This window comes from Scomber scombrus, chromosome 4 (genome assembly GCF_963691925.1).
Source record: "Scomber scombrus chromosome 4, fScoSco1.1, whole genome shotgun sequence".
Classification (NCBI taxonomy): domain Eukaryota; kingdom Metazoa; phylum Chordata; class Actinopteri; order Scombriformes; family Scombridae; genus Scomber; species Scomber scombrus.
Genome location: NC_084973.1, coordinates 16,960,194 through 16,978,869, shown reverse-complemented (window position 1 = coordinate 16,978,869; position 18,676 = coordinate 16,960,194). Strand labels below are relative to the sequence as shown.

At 39.4% G+C, this 18,676-nt stretch overlaps 1 protein-coding gene across 2 annotated transcripts in view; it reads right to left on the bottom strand.

Annotated features, from left to right (window-relative positions):
* pcsk5b (proprotein convertase subtilisin/kexin type 5b) overlaps window positions 1-18,676 on the bottom strand; it is a 56,562-nt gene that overhangs the window by 24,526 nt on the left and 13,360 nt on the right. For both annotated transcript variants that reach the window (XM_062417579.1, XM_062417580.1), the window contains exons 5-10: window positions 17,163-17,306; window positions 16,178-16,254; window positions 11,438-11,526; window positions 10,583-10,755; window positions 7,671-7,883; window positions 5,697-5,797 (exon numbers count right to left, since the gene is read on the bottom strand). In XM_062417579.1, the coding sequence (XP_062273563.1) occupies window positions 5,697-5,797; window positions 7,671-7,883; window positions 10,583-10,755; window positions 11,438-11,526; window positions 16,178-16,254; window positions 17,163-17,306 (797 nt within the window). The remainder of the gene's footprint in view (window positions 1-5,696; window positions 5,798-7,670; window positions 7,884-10,582; window positions 10,756-11,437; window positions 11,527-16,177; window positions 16,255-17,162; window positions 17,307-18,676) is intronic.

Genomic DNA, 18,676 nt, shown 5'->3' with positions numbered 1-18,676 from the left:
AAGCGGGAATGAAAAGACATGGAGACATGTCTTATTATGGGAGTAAATTCAGACGACAGCATGGCTGGATAAGTGGATGAAAGAACATCATAAAAAGTTTAGGATAAAAGGGCAAGGAAGTTAAAAAACACAAGCAAGAATAAAGAGGAGATGTGAAACAAGGTAAAGAAAACACAGTAATATACAGTATGTAAAATTACAGAGAGGCATAGCTGGAACGCATAGATGTCCGTTCATCCATCTCTAGTTTCTCAGATCTCACGTGAGATCCATTACAAGATGGCAGCCATGTGTCTCGACTCCTTTGATGTCCAAACGCTACATTAAAGGGGGAAAACCAGGAAGAAGTGGGTCACCAAGTTTCCTGGGATTCCCTTCAATCTCATATGCCGGCCAGATGCTCCGTCTCCCTCCCCTCATGTCTCTCCCTCGCCATCTGAGACCTCTGGATCCTGCACAACTCTGAAGCAGTTGACCTAAAACTAACATTTAAATCTTCTAACTCAACATTCAGATTTGAACATGTTAGAGGTGTGAGAGGGAGGTGGATAGAGTAACATTACGAGTCCACCTTGGAAACGCAGTGCTTTCAGCCACTGAGCCAACTTTCATAAGAACAGGTTCTTTCACGGCCTCCAGTGATCTCTTCAACCAGAAACGCACAAGAAGATTTTTTAAATCCTGAACGTCTGGGAGAAGACTTTTCAGCCGCCAACTTTCACAGATTACACTGAAGCCCCCTTCACACATGCACTTTATTCTGAAAATGTTCTGGCAATTTTACATATAGTATGTGTGTAAATCGGTACAGTAATGCTTTGTGTATGAATATATGGCTCCATACAAGATCACTGATGCTGTGTTTGGTTTTACAGATGGGTGGCTTTATTACTATTTCCCTTGTATTTTGTATTTGTTTTAATTACTTTTTCTATGTGTACATTATTATTTCAAGCCTTTTGTTGTAAAGTACATTGAATTTCCTTGACTTCTTCTTTGGTGTCATTAAGAGCTGTCACAAAATCAGATTTTTACTACACAATTATTGCGACCAAAAGAGTTCAAGATAATGATATTATCTTACCTTATCTAGAGGAAATTTGAAAAAAATATTCAAGCTGTCTGCATCAAGCAGGACGAGTATAATACATGTATTATAAACATGATATCAATATTTCACGGTTATCGTCAATACCGATACATTGAGACACCCCTAGTGTCATTATTTTCCAGCTTCTCATAAAGGGAAAAAAACTTGTGTATCTTACAAAAAGTCTTTTTACAGCCTGCTTATGCAACATGTGAAAAGTATTCAAATTGACCTAATGCACTGTTCAGGCAACCTTTTAGCAGCCATTTGGGTTCTACTGAAGAAAATACTACTTTCTGGTGTTAGGGATGTTATCAGGATTAGACAAACAAAGGGAATTTTAAATGGAAAGATCATTATGTCTTTCTGTGGGAAGTCTTTCTTGCAATGATCCCAAAATATTATATGAGTCAATGACGTATAAGGATTTAGAACAACTCAATTGTAGAATAATAAAAACAAGCATATCTAATGCAGTAGTTCAAACATTCAGAATGTTGTGTACCTGAAGCTCCATATTATACATTTGAAATTAAGTGATTTTAGTGGGTTTTTCAAGATTAATTGGCACTGGCCTTTAAAAAGAGTCATGTGGTGCGACCACGATTCATCTTGAAATAAATTAATTTAGTTAACATGCTTCACATCTTTTTTTACAAGTTTTCAGTAATATAAAGTGTTTGGAAACAAAGTATTTGCATTTTTTTTTAAATCTTTGTAAATGATGGTCTTTTATTTATATAAGATATTTCAAGATGAATCATGGTCGCACCAAATGACTTTTTTTTCAGGCCAGTGCCAATTAATCTTGAAAAACCCCCACTAAAATCACTTTCAAATTGTAATATGAATTGTCAGGTACACAACATTCTGAATGTTTGAACTACTGCATTAGATATGCTTGTTTTTATTATTTAAAATTGAGTTGTTGAAAATCCTTATACGTCATTGACCCATATACCTACAATGCCCAGAATACATCAGTCAGATCCGCAACTAAGACGCTGTTGTTACACATGTTCATAATTTACTAAACGCCCTCACTGAAGCCACACTTATAAAATGCAATTGGAGAAAAAAAAATCACTTAATAGCCAAAAATAAAATATCAAGCAAAAAATAATTAGAGGATCGTAGCACAGACAAGTGCTATGATAAGTCAGAATAATTAATGTTCAGATCAATATTAATAGGCTTAACTGTCACTGTGTAATTAAGGTTCCATAAATGTTTAATGGTCATTAATTAAAAGTGACTTTGGCATCGTTATCTAGGCCACGACAGCCTTCCCATAAACAACCCAATACTAATTAATGGAGCAGCTGGCATACTGGGGGAAAACCATAGGCAGCAGCAAATCAGAACATCTAATATAGGTTTCTCTGTGCTTCTCTCAAGTGTAATTATGGAGGAAAACACACAGGAATAATCTGCAGGGAGAGAGCACAGAGGGAGGTGAAGGAGGGAAAACGAGGAGGCAAAAAGTCACAACATTTTAACAGTCTATGTCCATCTCACCTTGGTTCAGTCCATTGATGGAAGATTATCCACTAAACTGTGATTGGCATTTTTCACTCTTAAACCTGCCATTCTCTAGCTTGAATTTTAAAGCAGATGAATGGAAAAGAAATAGAGGTTTCTATTCGCCCATCCCTGCTTTGGTTTCTTAAAACCTCCCTGTAGATGAGGTTCTTATGTTGGGTGATCCATGCTCATTTTTTGTTCATCCCTCCTTATTTCCTAACTGAGGACTCCATGTTCAGTCACTTTTCCATTTCTTCACTTCCAAGGACAAAAAGGAAACATGAAAGAAATAAAAGTTTCTAAAGCACTGAGACGTTGCTGCTTGCCATGCTCATAAAGAGATAAATCACACACTTAAACATCTTAAACTTGGCATAATCTACAGAGAACAGAGCATGGGACAAATTTCCACTCCCGTACCAAGGGAAAAGACCTCACAACAGTCTGGCGTGATGGCGTCTTGACACGCTTATCACACAGAGTTTGCTCGCTTTCATTTACCAGATAAGAGCTGATACCATCGGTATTGCTCAGAATTTGTCTAAACTGTTTCCCTCTCCTGCTTTGATCCTCTCCTTTTGCTTTTTGCTTTGCCTGCGTGTGCATGCATGCAAGTTTATCCATGTGAGAAACTCAATGAATGGATAGAAAGAGTGTTTGCCTTGAAGGAGGAAAAAAATAAAAGAGAAAAACCATCGTGACAGCGGTGGAGGCACAGCAAGCACGACAGAGAGGAAGTGAGAGCCAGCAGAAGAGAAGAAAGCAGGCGAGCAAGAGGCAGTGTGTGATAATCTTGTTGAGGAAACAGGCTTATGTGACCAGCACTGCCAGGAAACCGAGAATATTTTCTACTGGGAGGATTTGGATTGGATTATCCAGGTTAAATGAAGTGACCTCAGCTAACTGAGCCGCTCAACATGTGATGATGGGGGTAAAACCCAATTCAGAGTCTCTGTACCTGCGCTGCACTTTTCAATTGATTAATTTATCACAAATTAAGCACATTGACAGGTTTCAAAGAGGAGCAGGCAGGCATCTGCTATACATCTCCAGGGCATCTAAAAGGCATTAGGGCAAGACAGGACACTGAAACCAATGAAGGAAACTTTGTACTTTTCTCATCTTACTTTGAATTTGGCACTTCAGTCCTTTCTAACAGAAGTGTTTGGTATGAAAGCACCTGGCCCTAAAGTGTTTGTAGGTCGTCCTGCTTGTTTCAGACAGCTTGAATTCGAGTAAATCAGCAGTGCTGCAAGTCAAACTCATACTGGATCCAAGAAATGTGATTTATTTGATATTCGATTTGTGTGACTTATATGTAAATATTTTAAAAAGGTCAAACTGAGGTTGGGAATCACAGGGTAACAATGGGTCACTTTGGACCCAATAAAGTTAAATTTATTTTAAACACAGCCATCTGCTCTGCATCAACTTTGTTATGTAAATTGGAAGAATAAAGGAAGTACATTTTAAAAGCTTGTTGTTGTTTTTTTAAATGCAGTTATCAGTCTATATTTATTGACTATATTATGAAGCTCATCAAGTTTTATGGACAGCCAAGATGAATTGCAGTGCACCAAAGTATGTAAAATATCCTTTTTCTCAGCACACACAGCAGCATAAACACGTGCCATCATTTGATATTTAAACAGCCATAAAATGGCAGAAGGCTAACCTGCCAGAAAGCAGAACAGTTCAGATTTCAAATGTCTACAATAAAGAAAGTAAGGACTGCTGCCTCAGCATTCCAAGACAACATTATTGTCATATTTGTGCCAGTGTATTGATCAAGACTGTTTCACAATACACTGTCATATCAAACGAGTAGTCTCAACCCTACGTACATTAGCCTACAGTATGTACACACTGCAGCTTCACAATAGAGTGTTCAGTGGTATCTTTGCTGGGGAAAAAAACTAATAGTTATCCTCTGCTGAGACACAATTGATCTGGATGGTCAGATGTAATCCAAGAATCTAAAAGATTTGATGAAGTGTCACATAGCAAGTTCTACACTGAAAGGCTAATGTTCAAGTAAGAAGCCCCCAGTCCAAAAATCAAGTTTGTTTCTGATCCCATGGACGAACAAAAAAGGGTAGTCAGATGAAACAAACATGTTTTATTTTGCTTTAATGACAAGAAGTCTGTTTGGAGGAAGAAAGATGAGGGAAGCATACCTAGCACCTGCTGTCAAACAGGATGGTGGTAACAAGATCTGGGAATGTTTTGCTGCAAATGGAACTGATGCTTTGCAGAAAATGGATGGATTTAATGAGGAAGAAGATTACCTCAGTACATCATCAAACCATCTGCTAGAAAGTTATAATCTTGGACGCAACTGTGTGTTCAAACAGGACAATGACAAATAATCAAAGTGGTTTTGGTGTGGCGAAATCTAGCTAAAATTACGTTTTTGGAATAGCGTTCCCAAAGTCCTGACCTCAACCACGCTGAAAATATGTGGACTGCCCTTAAAAGACAAGTTTTTGCAAGATCCAAACACAATTCTGCCTAAAGCTTATTGATGGCTACAAAAATTCACTGATCTACACAAAAAGAGCACAGTGACATGCAAGCAAATACTAACCCATAAGATTTTGATTTATTTTCAGAAAAAGCACCATGAATTTGGTCAAGTAAAGAAATTTGTTTTTAGTGTTTCCAGAAATAAAATCTCAATGCTGCCATAATATATACTGTCCCCTTCAAGTACAGTACATGTACATTTTTCACTGTAATAAGTGCTGAAACCCTTATGCCAGAGGTTGTATGCCACTTTTTGTACTTCTTATCTATGAGCATGTATATCCCATAGAAGTATTTATTTATAGTCCAGTTATCCTGAATGTGAAGAGAATCCTCTGAAACCTAGTACATCTTTGGTACGTTTCTGCACAAATGTCACAGGGATTAACTGATTAAAAACGATAGCTTTCGCTGCTGAATTGACAATGATGTATTTGTAAGAAAATGCTACACGTGTTCCCCTTATAGATCAATGAGGCCAGAGAACAAAAGGGCATTAGAAAGTAAGCAAGGGGAAAAGGGATGAAGTGAAGGGATGAGGTTAAGTAGATCTTACTTTGCTTCCAGGGCCAGAGCAATAATGGCAGCAGCCATGGGAGCCGAGGCCGATGTCCCTGTGTGACTGTCTGTACACCGGTGTCTCAGGTCTGTTGTGATCTGCGGATACAGGAGAGAAAGGTAGTGACAATTTCGTAAAAGGTGGAGGAAATGGAGGTGAAGGGATGAGAAGTAAAAGACCAAAGAAAGCCATAACAAGAGAAGGGGTAAAGGGAGAAGAAGATAGTAGGAAACAGTGACATTGACAGCAGGCAAAGAGGGAGAAAGAGAGACAGGACAGAGTTAGAGTGAGAGATTGAAGTCATGAGGATCAGGAGGATTTAGATACACCTGAAACTCACATTCCAGCTTTGATACACTGCCTCACTACAGATAAAACACGTACATAGAGGCTCACACTCGTGTACACAAATCACCCGTTTCCCAAAGAACTCAAGGAAAAGATTCAGTGCCCAAGGAGAAACAAAGGACAAAGAGTAAGAAGTAGTAAAACGTGTTGTTAAAGCGCTGTGTGTTCGCTTTAATTGTACGGACTTTACTCAGACAGCTTGACAGTCAGTCAGCCAAGAAAAGTTTGGCTCACTTCCAGTCTGAACCCTCATCAAAGGACCTTTGCTGGACCAAAAAGTTTGAGGGATTATGTGCAACACACACACTGAATCTGAAATGCTTTAGTAAAAAGTGAAAGTGGTCCAGTAGCATAAGAGTAGACAGGTCATTGTGTGCTCAAGTAGATTTGACTGACATTAAGATAGGTTGTAGTCTAAGGGCCTGATTTACTAAGATCTCAAATAAAGTGTACTAAATTGCGCGCACAGTGCAATAGATTGCGCCTTTCGTTTGTGTGCGTTTTGCAGGTGATCTACTAAGAATAACTGCATAAATGAAAACAGGTGCAACAGGATGGAGACAGCAGTATTTAAATGAGAGTTTTGTGTGTCTTAAACTAGAGTTTGGACGAGCAGAAAGCTGCAAGCGCAAAATGAAATTTGATCAGGTTCAAGTGGAAGAGGTTAACAAATATATTGAGTTATAACAAAAACCGACATATGGGAGAGTATCTGTGACAAAGTCAATGCTGTTAGTAAAACCAAAAATATTCCACTCCAAAAATATTAAGACAGGTGAAAAAAATCCGTCCTGTGCGTATTCTGTCATTGTGGCTCCGTCTCCTCCTCTCTACAGTAACAGCAGTCATCTGTGCGCAGTGCGCAGCCGGTTAATACCTGCCCTTCAAAAGGTATTATTTATAGACGCAGTTTCCGTCAGAAAAATTACCTTCAGGTTTGGTAAATCACAATGCGTGTGCTAAATAACATATTAGCATTTTCTCCTCCCTGTATTTTGCGCATTGGGGTTGAAACGCCCCATATTACATATTCATTATGGCAAACGTACTAAATGGACAGCGCGTACTATCTTGCACAGTTGAAAGACGCAAGCCTCAGTGCTCTGCGTTAGTAGATCAGCTTGCACATTTTTTGCAGGTGATGTCAAGTTTGCACACGTTTTTACACACGCAGACCTTTAGTCAATCAGGCCCTAAGTGCACAAAGCAAGAGGGAAATTGTAAAGAATGTGTATGTGTGTGTGTGTGTGTGTGTGTGTGTGTGTGTGTGTGTGTGTGTGTGTGTGTGTGTGTGTGTGTGTGTGTGTGTGTGTGTGTGTGTGTGTGTGTGTGTGTGTGTGTATGTTAAGTTAATGTCAAGTTGTACCATCCTGTGTTCTTAAGTAATCTAATGTATGTGCAAATATTTCAATGTTTTTGAGCTCATGCTTCAAGGTGAAAAACATAAATATTGTCCAAATTTCAATTAAGCACAAAACACTAAAGATAAAACTTGGACATTAGTGAGGAAGGCGGTGAAATAGGCCATGAGTTCTTGTGCCACTGGCAAGAATTATTATGTTTTATGTGTGCTTTTGTGTACCACACACACACACACACACACACACACGCTCCCATTCTTACAATCTTTCGGTCGTAGTTCTCCCCGCTGCTGTAGGTGGTGGTCAGCGTGGACGAGCATTCCTCCAGGTACCAAGGCTTGCGTCCGCTCTCAGCTGTGCTGGAGATGGAGATGGTGTAGATGGAGTTTGTGTAGCCGTCGCAGGAGCAGTGGTCTCTGCTGCGCCCGCCGTTGCCTGAAGCCCACACAAAGATTGAGCCACGTCCCTTCCTCCCCTGACAGGAAAAGATGTAGAGAGGATACAGTAAGAGTGTGCAGATTTGTTAAGTGCTTAGAGCTAATCACTGCTTCTCAGACTTTGTTTTGGCATGCTTTTGACTGTTTATCAGAAGGGGAATGACAGGTTATGTGTTCAGGGTTCAAACATCAAAATATATAAACATGAAAAGATCAATACTAGCAGCAGTGAACGTGCCGGAAAAGATCAGTAAGCAGAAAGACAGTTTAAAGCCCTCAGCAGTGCTGCGAGTGTCTGGCAACAGATCTGATGAGATATGATCTAAGCTCAGTAATGTTTCCCTTTGAAACATTGGCATTGCTGAATACCATGTTGTGTTGGCATGTTTTTTCCATGTCGGACTGAGGTGTATTGCTGTCTCTCCTTACATCAGTGACGCTGCAGCGGAGGAGACTAATTACTTTACCGACTGGCATCAGACTTCATCTATTACTAGAACAAACTAAATACTGTCATATTTGTTAGCATAAAGTCAACTACTGGACATCAATTAAAAAGATGCATGTTTTCCTAAATAGTTAATTTAATTGTGTCCCATCTGCAACTTGACTTGTATTTTTTGTTTATGTGATTTTATTTGTCTGCTATTGACAAATGGGTTGAAAAAGATCAAATCATTTCTTTGTATGTTTTTCTAGTCTTGTTTATGTTGGAACATCCTGTCTCCTGGAACTCAGGTCGATGGAGCTGTGTCAACTTTTAAATCTCTCTTGAAATGCATTGTTACCATTAAGTCATTTTCTCATCTTTGACTCTTATTTATTTTTACTTATGTTGTGCTGTTGTTGCAGTTTGTCTGCCAAGTCTGCTATTTTTTTCTTTCAGTCTTTCCAATTTGTTATCCACTTGTGGTTGGATCCTTGTGTTTACCCTTTTAGTCTGCCTGTGTGTGAATAAAGACACTGATTCATTCACTAAAAGAGTATTCAGCCTAAATTATTTTCAATTATTCTCAAGCCAAATGCCTTTCACTATTTCAATTACACATGGTACTTCATGAATAAGCTGAGTTGAAAATGATCTAAAGGCAGGGCGAGGGGAGTCACAGCGCTGGTGATGACCGACTGAGTTATGAAGGCAAAGTTCAGCCAGGAGTCAGCGAAAAAAAGACATTTGCCAAACTGAATGACACAGCAATTCACAGTGTTTGTCAAGATACACACACACACACGCAAGCACACACAGATACGGGGATAAAAGGTGGAATGGAGCTCTTCAAAAGGGGGCTTCTGTCAGGCAGCGATAAGCGAGTGGAGACCCTCTGATTGACAGGGGGATCAGACAGGAGCAAACGCTGACAGATGAGAACAATGGAGAGCAGTTAACAAAAGGGAGGAGGAGACAAAGAATGAGAGGGAGAGGTAAGAGTCACTAGAGAGGATGAGGAGGGTGTAGGGCATGAAGGAGAGAGGAGAAACACAATGTGAAACTGATTGACCGACATCATCAGCAAGAGATCGCAGGAGAGCAAAGAAAAAAAGGATGTTTAGCTGCTTTAGGAAAAAAGTGATAGGCATGTGTTACTATTTTCAGACAGTCATAAACTACCCTTATCTATAAAATAATCTATAATAACAATATAAATAAATCAATAAAAATAATGATACAATTTTTAAAAATCCAATAACTGATTAACTGATGACTAGTTATAGCCCTAAGCTCTAAAACAGGAAAAGGACTTCCTTTCATATAATAAACAGCCAAAAAAAAAAACATTAAGAAGAAAACCATGTCAAAGGGAAGAAAACTGTTTGAGTGTTTCATACATACAGCAGCAGCAGCCAGACTGCAACCCTCTCCTCAGTTGTCAGTGGTATCTCTAACACCCCAGGTTCCTGTGATAAACTCTTCTGAGTGTCACATAGGTACATGCTGTACTCACAAGCATGCCATCTCCACTCAGCTTCACAAACAGCAGGAGGTCATGCACATGTACACAACTCGTACCAGTTGGACAGATGTCTCCCTCACCTCTGTCATCTGAAAAGGCCAGCCTGTCAGGAGCAACTGGGACACTCTCCTTCTCCCAACCTGTCCATCCCTTTCTTTCCTCTGTCTCTTTCTCTTTTTTATAACATGTCTCCCAGTCCACCTGGGTCTTTTTCTCACCTCCTCGGAAGTGTACATGTACTAACAAAATGGCAACAGGCCAGTCGTGGCAAACTTTGTGAATGTTTAAATGCGACATGACCAATAAATGATTCCACCCCTGTTTACCTCTGTTACAGCTTTTTCACTCCACTCAGCCAAACAACACAGCGCCAGCTTGTCATTATGCTAAATAAGCTATAAATATGTAAATGAATGTATGCTAATAGAACAGAGCTTCTGTCTAATGTCCAGAGGAGTTTCACAGGTAGAGACAGTCAGAAAGGAGTTTGGGATGTGAATACATGAGTCTCACACAGAGACACACAGAGACACACAGAGACACACAGAGACACACAGAGACACACAGAGACACACAGAGACACACAGAGACACACACACGTTTCACAGGTAGAGATAGCCAGAAAGGACTCTGGGATATGAGTACATGAGTGTGAAACACACACATCTGCTTGGAGCATCTGTGTTCATATCTTTTCTCACCATATGAATAACAATGTCAAAGTCTTGGCTTAGCAAGGAAGCACATGTTTATTTTCACACGTTTCTGTATGTAAATTTGCCCACCATGCGGATGCCATTCTCGAAGGCCTGCCTGGCCAGAGATGCTGGCCCATCCACAGTCTTTCCATCGTCATCAGGTCCCCAGCTGGCGCTGTAAATGTCGATGTGCTGTGGCTGGAGGCTTAGAGATTTGGCCTCCACCATGTCTGTTACATCTCCGTCCAGCATGCGCACACCTGATACAGAAAGAGAAAAAAGTTTTTCTATCTCCAAGTTTGATCTCTCTCCAATGTGAGTACTAAGAACTGGCAGAAATAGTTTCACAATATACATTAAGCAGACAGCTAATCTGCATAATGTCCCACTAGAATTACTATACTATAATTAATCAAGTAATTAATTAGGCTACTCAATAAATGAATTTGTATTTCAGTGTTGGTATGCTTGTCTCAATAACATGACATATCAATACAGTTGCTGTATCATTAAGCATTAGAAGTTACACTCATATAATATGCTTTGTCCCTCATCAATGTAAAGCGTCTACCATATCTTCCTTTTTTTGGATGTTGCATTCATCAGAATGTACTGAGGCAGTTGTATGTTACCATGACAATATAAGCACATAACCAATTAGTAAACAATGAGACAACACAGAAATCATTTTTATTTACAATCAGGTTCACATAATAACTGTATGTAGCTTGATTAAATATACATAGTACAGAATATCTGTGATAAACTAAATGGATTTCAGCATAACATTAACACTAGGAGCAGAAAAAATAATGTTCAGCAATGGTAGCCATCAGACTTCAAATGTGCGTAGGTTAATTACAGTAAACATAAACCATGGCATACCTTTGCTGAATATACAGAAACATGTCAGAAACTGTTCACATATGACCAACCACTCACCTCCTATTCTGGCATTGTAGGCGATTCCCACAATGCAATTGGAGTTGTTTGCGGCTGCAGCAACTTCACCCGCACACCGTGTCCCGTGTCTGAGAAGAAAGCAGGAATGAACAGCTTATTGCACAAATCTAAACACACATACACATAGACCATGTAAACAGGTGAAATGGTATCTCAGACAAGGTTAACGCAGGAAAATGTATACACAAGCAGGAGAGCACACACAAATGAGCAGATAAACATGCAGCTTTTGAGGTGGAAACGAGGACACTCGCACATAAACATACATTTTGACATATCAATGTGTACATTCCTGTTGAAGCAACGCTAAACAAAACGGTTTAAGTGTAATAAGTGTTACAAGTGTAGAAGACCCTGCAAATATTTCAACAATTCCACATTATCTGGGTGGATAGCTGAAATAATGTCCAACATCAGCAAGACGTTACACTACTCACACGACTAACTGCCACACACACACACACCAGGGTAACATTCCACCAGTAACTGCAGTGGTGACAATCGGCTCGGGTCAGCGACCAGCGTAAACAAACATAAGTGTGTTTGCGTCCTCCGCCTCTTCAAAAGCACCACTTTCTGGATCGGCACAAACACACTCACACACGGGCGAACCCCCTGCAGAGAACATCTGCATCACAACACCCCCCGGAAACAGCTCTGACCGCTGCCATGGAAACCCAGCATCTAGCTATCGAAACCCCCAGGGAAGACACTGTGTAGTTTTTAAGTCCAGGGAAGCACTCAAACGCAGGAAAATCCTTTTCGCAGTAACCTGATTATTTCAGGTTAACATTTATATAATATCATGGTCAAAGGCTTATAAAAGCATTGAGGCATGGCAGTAATGTGAACTGTAATATCCCTGGCTGGAAGCTTCAAAACTACATGAAAAAACTCATGAACAGAAATGCATGAAATAACTTTTTTTCACCCTCAATCTCTCCCCGAATGTCATGCAACACAGTCCTCTGTACCTTACCTAACGTTGCACTGGTGCAATAACAAATGGTAAAACGTAAAACACAACTTTAATTTAATTTACCAGGAAATTAGCAGATTGTCTGAGTCAGAACAGTGAAAAGAAATTGTTGAAATTTTAAGAAATACGCATATCCACTTTCTTGCAGAAATTTAGATTAAGGCACTTTTATTTCTGTATGGTAAACATAAAGCTTCAGCTAGTGGCCGGTTGCTTAGCTTAGCATAAAGACTGGAAACAGGAGGAAACAGCTAGCCTGGCTCTGTCCAAAGGTAACAAAAACACAATTCTTAGCCTGAGGGCTGTTGCACAAAACCTAGATGGGAGATTAAACCGGGATTTTCCAGTTATCCTGGCTGAATTTAGCCGGGACCTGGTTGCACGAAAGCAGAGGAGCATAAGTTACCATGGAGATTTATTCTGTAACCTTGGAAATTTATTCTGTGCGGCTAACAGCCAGGTTTAGTTAATCCTGGTGTTTTATTTATTCAGACAGCTGTTACTCTAGTCGGAAATAAGTGTGTTTTAAAGTTAATTCATGGTCTTCTGCATGTATCCTGCCTCATTTTTATTAGCCTGCATTAAAATACCAGAGATACATTATAATTCAAAATTATACTTATATTTTTATAATCATACATGTCAGTCATTATTAGTTGTCATATCATTTTTAGACTGTGGTTCATACTGAGGTCGGAGGTTTGATGAATGTAACTGCAGGTTTTTAGATGATTAGAAATGGCTGATGAAGCAAAGGTGGATTCAATGAAGTCAGTGAGTGTAATACATAAAGTCCCATTCACGTGTTTCTTTCTTCACAACGGCGTGCCCTTGTTTGGATGCTGAAAATCTGAGTAAAGGCACTGTTTGCAGCTCCCAGTTTAATTACATCAGACTTATTTCTCTTTTAACACATGTTTCACCTCCTCATTAGTTTCCACTGGAAGCTGTTGCTCACTTGCTAAGGAGGTGTGCGGCACGCTTTTTTTCCATGTCTGCATCAGTAAATCTGTGATCGGTCGAGTGGTCTGTGTAAGAAAGCCGTGAACGCGCAGGTATCTGAATTACTTAGACCTGGCTTGACATATTTGCATATCCTCATCCTAAATTGGCGAACGTGCAACAGATTAAGCCAGGATGCACTGATGAGACTTTGTTCAGCCTCATTTTTTCAGTTATCCTGGATTTCTTAATTGAGCTTTTGTGCGACAGCCTTCTGGAATGGGGATTGTTAGCAGTGACTACATCCTGCCAAACAGTTCAGCACATAAAGCCCATACAACACAATGTAGCATTTTACAATCGGTCCAGCTAACTGTTTCCAGTCTAAACTAACAAGCAGCTTAAGCTTTATATTTACCATACAGACAAGAGAGAGGTGTCAATCTTTTCATCTAACTTGGTAAAAGAAAGCGACTTTCCCAAAACACTGAACTATTCCTTTATGTCAACAACACTTCTCTTCATGATATCTAACTTTAATAGGATTTTAGCCGCTTCACAAATCTCAAAAAACTTCACAAATCTCTTCTATCATATACAGTATACACTGAAAATGGATTTATAATGATCTTACATTTCTTTTTGAATCACACCTGTTTTAATAAATTGATATTTACATTAGATATAGTAGAGACAACATTATAAATGTAAAAACCTTCCTTTTATTCTCTGTCTAGCTGAAGTGACCCCCAAGTTTACAGCAAAGTTAACACAAATGAACCTTTGAGTAACAATATTAAATGTCTGCAAATCAGTGATAGGCCCCTTTATCACAGTTAATGAGCCAAACCTCTGGCTCCCTCTTTCAAAACGCTTCAACAGTCCTCACTCAGGTCACTTCACTCCACTAATCCATAAAATCATCTGTCTGGCTGTCTTTCCAGTCTTTGTGTTTGCCTGTATTTTCCATTTTCTACACATCTGTGTCACAGTCACTCTGGGATCTCCCTGTGTTTCAACCAGAACCATATAACGTTTTGTGCAATGGATAATATTGAAACCACTCTCACACACTACTTATTCAAACTTGAAGAGTTACTTTTTTACTTTCTAAAGGTTTCAAATGGATATAGCCATTAAAACACATTAAATTCTTTGCAGTACACATTTAAGGGCATGCACAGGTGTGTGTAAACATTTTATATTTAATTATTATTAACTTATAACTTATTTCTTAGGGGAAAACACACAAACACAAGTAAATACAAGAGTTGATATTTGATTAACACCCACAGACTCATCATATCCATGACGAGTGTTCGGTTATTAATATACTGATCACAAAACCCTGCAGTCTAAAGCTTTGCAGTGAGGAACAAGCTTTGATTTTTAGTGAACTAGTTTCAACAATCAGGTAGAGAAAGAAAGAAGTTCAAAAACACAAACACTACATTACAAAACTGTCAAAAATCAAAGTACCATAACTGCTTTTTATCTTTTCAACAAAAGGATATGTGACTCAGAAAAACAAAACCAGGATTTTCCGCAGTTACATTTGTCATGCCGTCCTTTAAAATCTGTAGATAGTGAGAAACATGTTCTGTGATGTGCAAAATTTAAAAGTTTGCAGACACAAGGAACATCACTGAAAATGCAGCACAGAGGGTACTACAGCATTCAAACACATTATTTCAGAGGTCTGTATGCAGTAATCACGCACTCGCTTTTTTTCCCTCCTGCCTACATTCAAAGCGCAGCTGTTGGCGCCGCTTGTTACACATAGACAGCAACAGATAAAAATCCAAAAGCATTAAGTCATTCTTGTTGCTATACAACGAAAAGTTTGACAACAACCCGCAGTTTGTCAGATGTAGCTAAAGTTAGCGTTCTTCTTTTCTCAGAAATTCAACAAACTGTGTGCTTGCTTCCAGGCGTGATGATGACCAGTTTTTACTTGCTGCTTCATACAGACCTCTCACATCTATTCAGCGCTCATGAGGGACATGAGGACTATGTTTTGATGTTTGAATCCTAAAGAAGTGTATGAAAGGTAGAAGAGGGGGAAAAAAGAAATGTCTGTCCACACACACAACATCGCAGTCAACTATACATTCAGCTTTAAAAAGGTAACTAGCTCATTAAGCTGCATCTGTAGGCCTCATGTCTCTTTAAGACAATGCATTACCAGCAGGGACTGAGCCGCTGCCAAGGCACTTGGGCTGCTGCAGCCAAACACACATACACACACACCAAAAAAAAAAAATCACTCACTAGGCCAAACTGGCACAAGACAAGTGCCTGGACAAGCTTTTTTTCCCTCTGACACACACACACACACACACACACACACACACACACACACACACACACACACACACACACACACACACACACACACACACACACACACACACACACACACACACACACACACACACACACACACACACACACACACACACACACACACACACACACACACACACACACACACACACACACACACACACAATTCCTCCAACCAGAAAAAAACACAACCTACCCACATATGTCACAATCAAACACACTTATGTAACTCATCATACCCACAACAAAGTCAGGAATACACAAATACAAACATATTGAGGCCTCTGGTAAAAGTCTATCCAAAAAACACAGAACACACAAGAGCATTTTGCTTACTGCAACATCAAAAACTGAAGCCACTTGATAATCTTTACCTGAGCCCTATTGTGCCTGCAACATCACATTTGTTTCCCTCATATGATCTTGGATAGAACATTTTTCGAATTTCTTACTTGTTTTCGTTGGTTGCGTCATATCGCGGCATGGGATCCATGTCGTTGCCATTGACATCAAAGCTGGCTTGAGGGTCCTGGAGGAGACACAGTTGCAATAACGATCAGGGAAGAGAAAACCTCCAACAGGTTAATTCATTAAAAAGTGTGTCAAACACCAACTCTGTGTGTGTGTGTGTGTGTGTGTGTGCGTGCGTGCGTGCGTGCGTGCGTGCATGTGTGTGTGTGTGTGTGTTATAGACATGTGTAACGCAAATAAGCTTCTCTACCCGAATCAGACAGTTCACATTAGCACCACTTGCAAACAGTTTTGTAAATCGAATGCAATCAGAGCTAACTCAATCTGCCGTGCCGCTCGCCCTTCGGCATAAACAAATCTGGGCATTAAGAGTAGCTAATAACAGTGGCACAGCCTCTGTCAAACAGGGTGTGAATCATTTTATCTATGCGGCTGATTGATGGCCTTACCTGCTGCCTCAGGCCAAGAAGTTGCTCTAACTATTTGGCCTTGGTCTGAGGGACACATACCTCAGCATGCACACACAGTATATAACTATTGATTGATAACAGCATACCTGCACACCCAAAGGTTTGGGGAAGCTTCCCCTCAAAATGTAGTCCAAGAAACAAGAATATCCGATCCAAGCTACAATCCAATTTAGTGGATTATTTACATTCTGTGACATGAATTTCTTGCTAACATGACTTAGTTACATGATGAAAAGTACAATTAAAGTCTACTAGTCTAAATTAAATGTCAGTGTTATTAATATCATCATTTTTATTTAAATCTAAACTCTAGTGTGTCCATAATCTCACAAACTAAATAGCTTTTTCTGCAAAAAGACCTTCACTATTTGTATATTTGTAATCAGATGCTTACTCACTCCTGCAGTTTAAATACAAATTTCTATAAAGCTACACACACGCACGCACACACACTGCCGCGCATAGCCGCCCTACACTCGCATACATACACACTCACGTAGTTCTGAAAGAGGTCTGGGTGGTTCCTCTCGATGCCGTCATCTAATATGGTCACCACCACATCTTTACCCGTGTAGCCTCTCTTCCAGGCCCCCATGATGTTCATGTCTGACTGGCAGTTATGGACGTCATCGTTACAGTGCTGGAGAGACGTGACCACAGGTGAGATGAGGAAGAACATGAAAGGGGGGGGGGTAAAATCCATCAGAGTCTTGTTGATGTACATTTTAGAATTTATGAGCATGCCCACATAATGCATTTTTACCACTTAACATATAGCAGGCAAAGTCACATAGATACCAGTTCAAACAAGTTAAAGTCAAGTCTCAAGTGTCTGAAAAAATCTGAGTGAAATCTCAAACCGCCTGTTTAAACCATAACAGAAAAAAATACTATTACTACTAAATACATTTAGTCTTTTATCACTATTCAAACATAGAGTGCATGTTGAATTGATAAAATAATAACAGTCAAAGTTGAACTATGCAGCAGCAGGGGAAACAATGCAAAACAAACACAATGAAAGCTCTTATTTTACATTGAAAAATTAATTAAATTAATTCAGCAATCAGTAAATTAGTTTTCATAATAAATTGTCTTGGTTTTTTTACAGTTTTTTAAAACTTCTGTGGTTTATAAGTTCTGAAACTCTTACTCAACTGGCTCTCGACCTGTCACAACACATGTAAACTTATCTTACAGCAATGCAGGTGTTGCGCTTCAGCTCATCTATTATGTTGTGTTATCAAATATCTGATTAAGTACGATGTAGGCAATCCATTGTCCTTTTACTGCAAATGTTTTTCAAAGGCAATGCCTCTGCCACAAGCTGTTGTTTGTTTGCATGTCAAAGTGACATTCAGATACATGACTGGATGTAATTGATTTTTCAGAGGCTTTTTACTTCTGACACCAACTACTCAAAAGTCACTAAAATAAAAGTAAGGTCTTGCTTCAGTGTAATTGCTTTATTTTTTCAATTAATCAAATAATGTATAACATGTACTCTCCCTTAGTCTCTATACATTTTAAATTAAGTATGATACTGATGTACAAACTATCAGAAATGTGAGCAAGCTGAAAACATGCATACCGAGTTCAGAGAGTTCTGTCCTAAAGCTAGAAAAATATGTTTAAGACCACTGGTCAAAGTATGAGGAGTTATCTGTACTGAGTTAACAATTGACAGAACTGAGGACACTCAACCACACACAAATACATCACTAAAAGAGCAATGATCTGTGGGTGTATGCAAACACTTGTGATAAGCCAGCAAATCTCTGCTGGTTGAATATGAAGGTACTGAGTGTGTGCGTGTGTGGGCGAGTTCACGCGCAACACACTGATCTCCAAGAAATGATTTCGAAATGCGGGAGAACTGAGGCGAGTATATTTCTACCTGTTAGGACACTCCTGTGCTGAATGCTGATGAATAAACACAGAAAGGTCTTACCTTGACCCTACATTGTCTCTTCAAATTGAGGAAAAGCTCAAATTTCATCACTATGGATT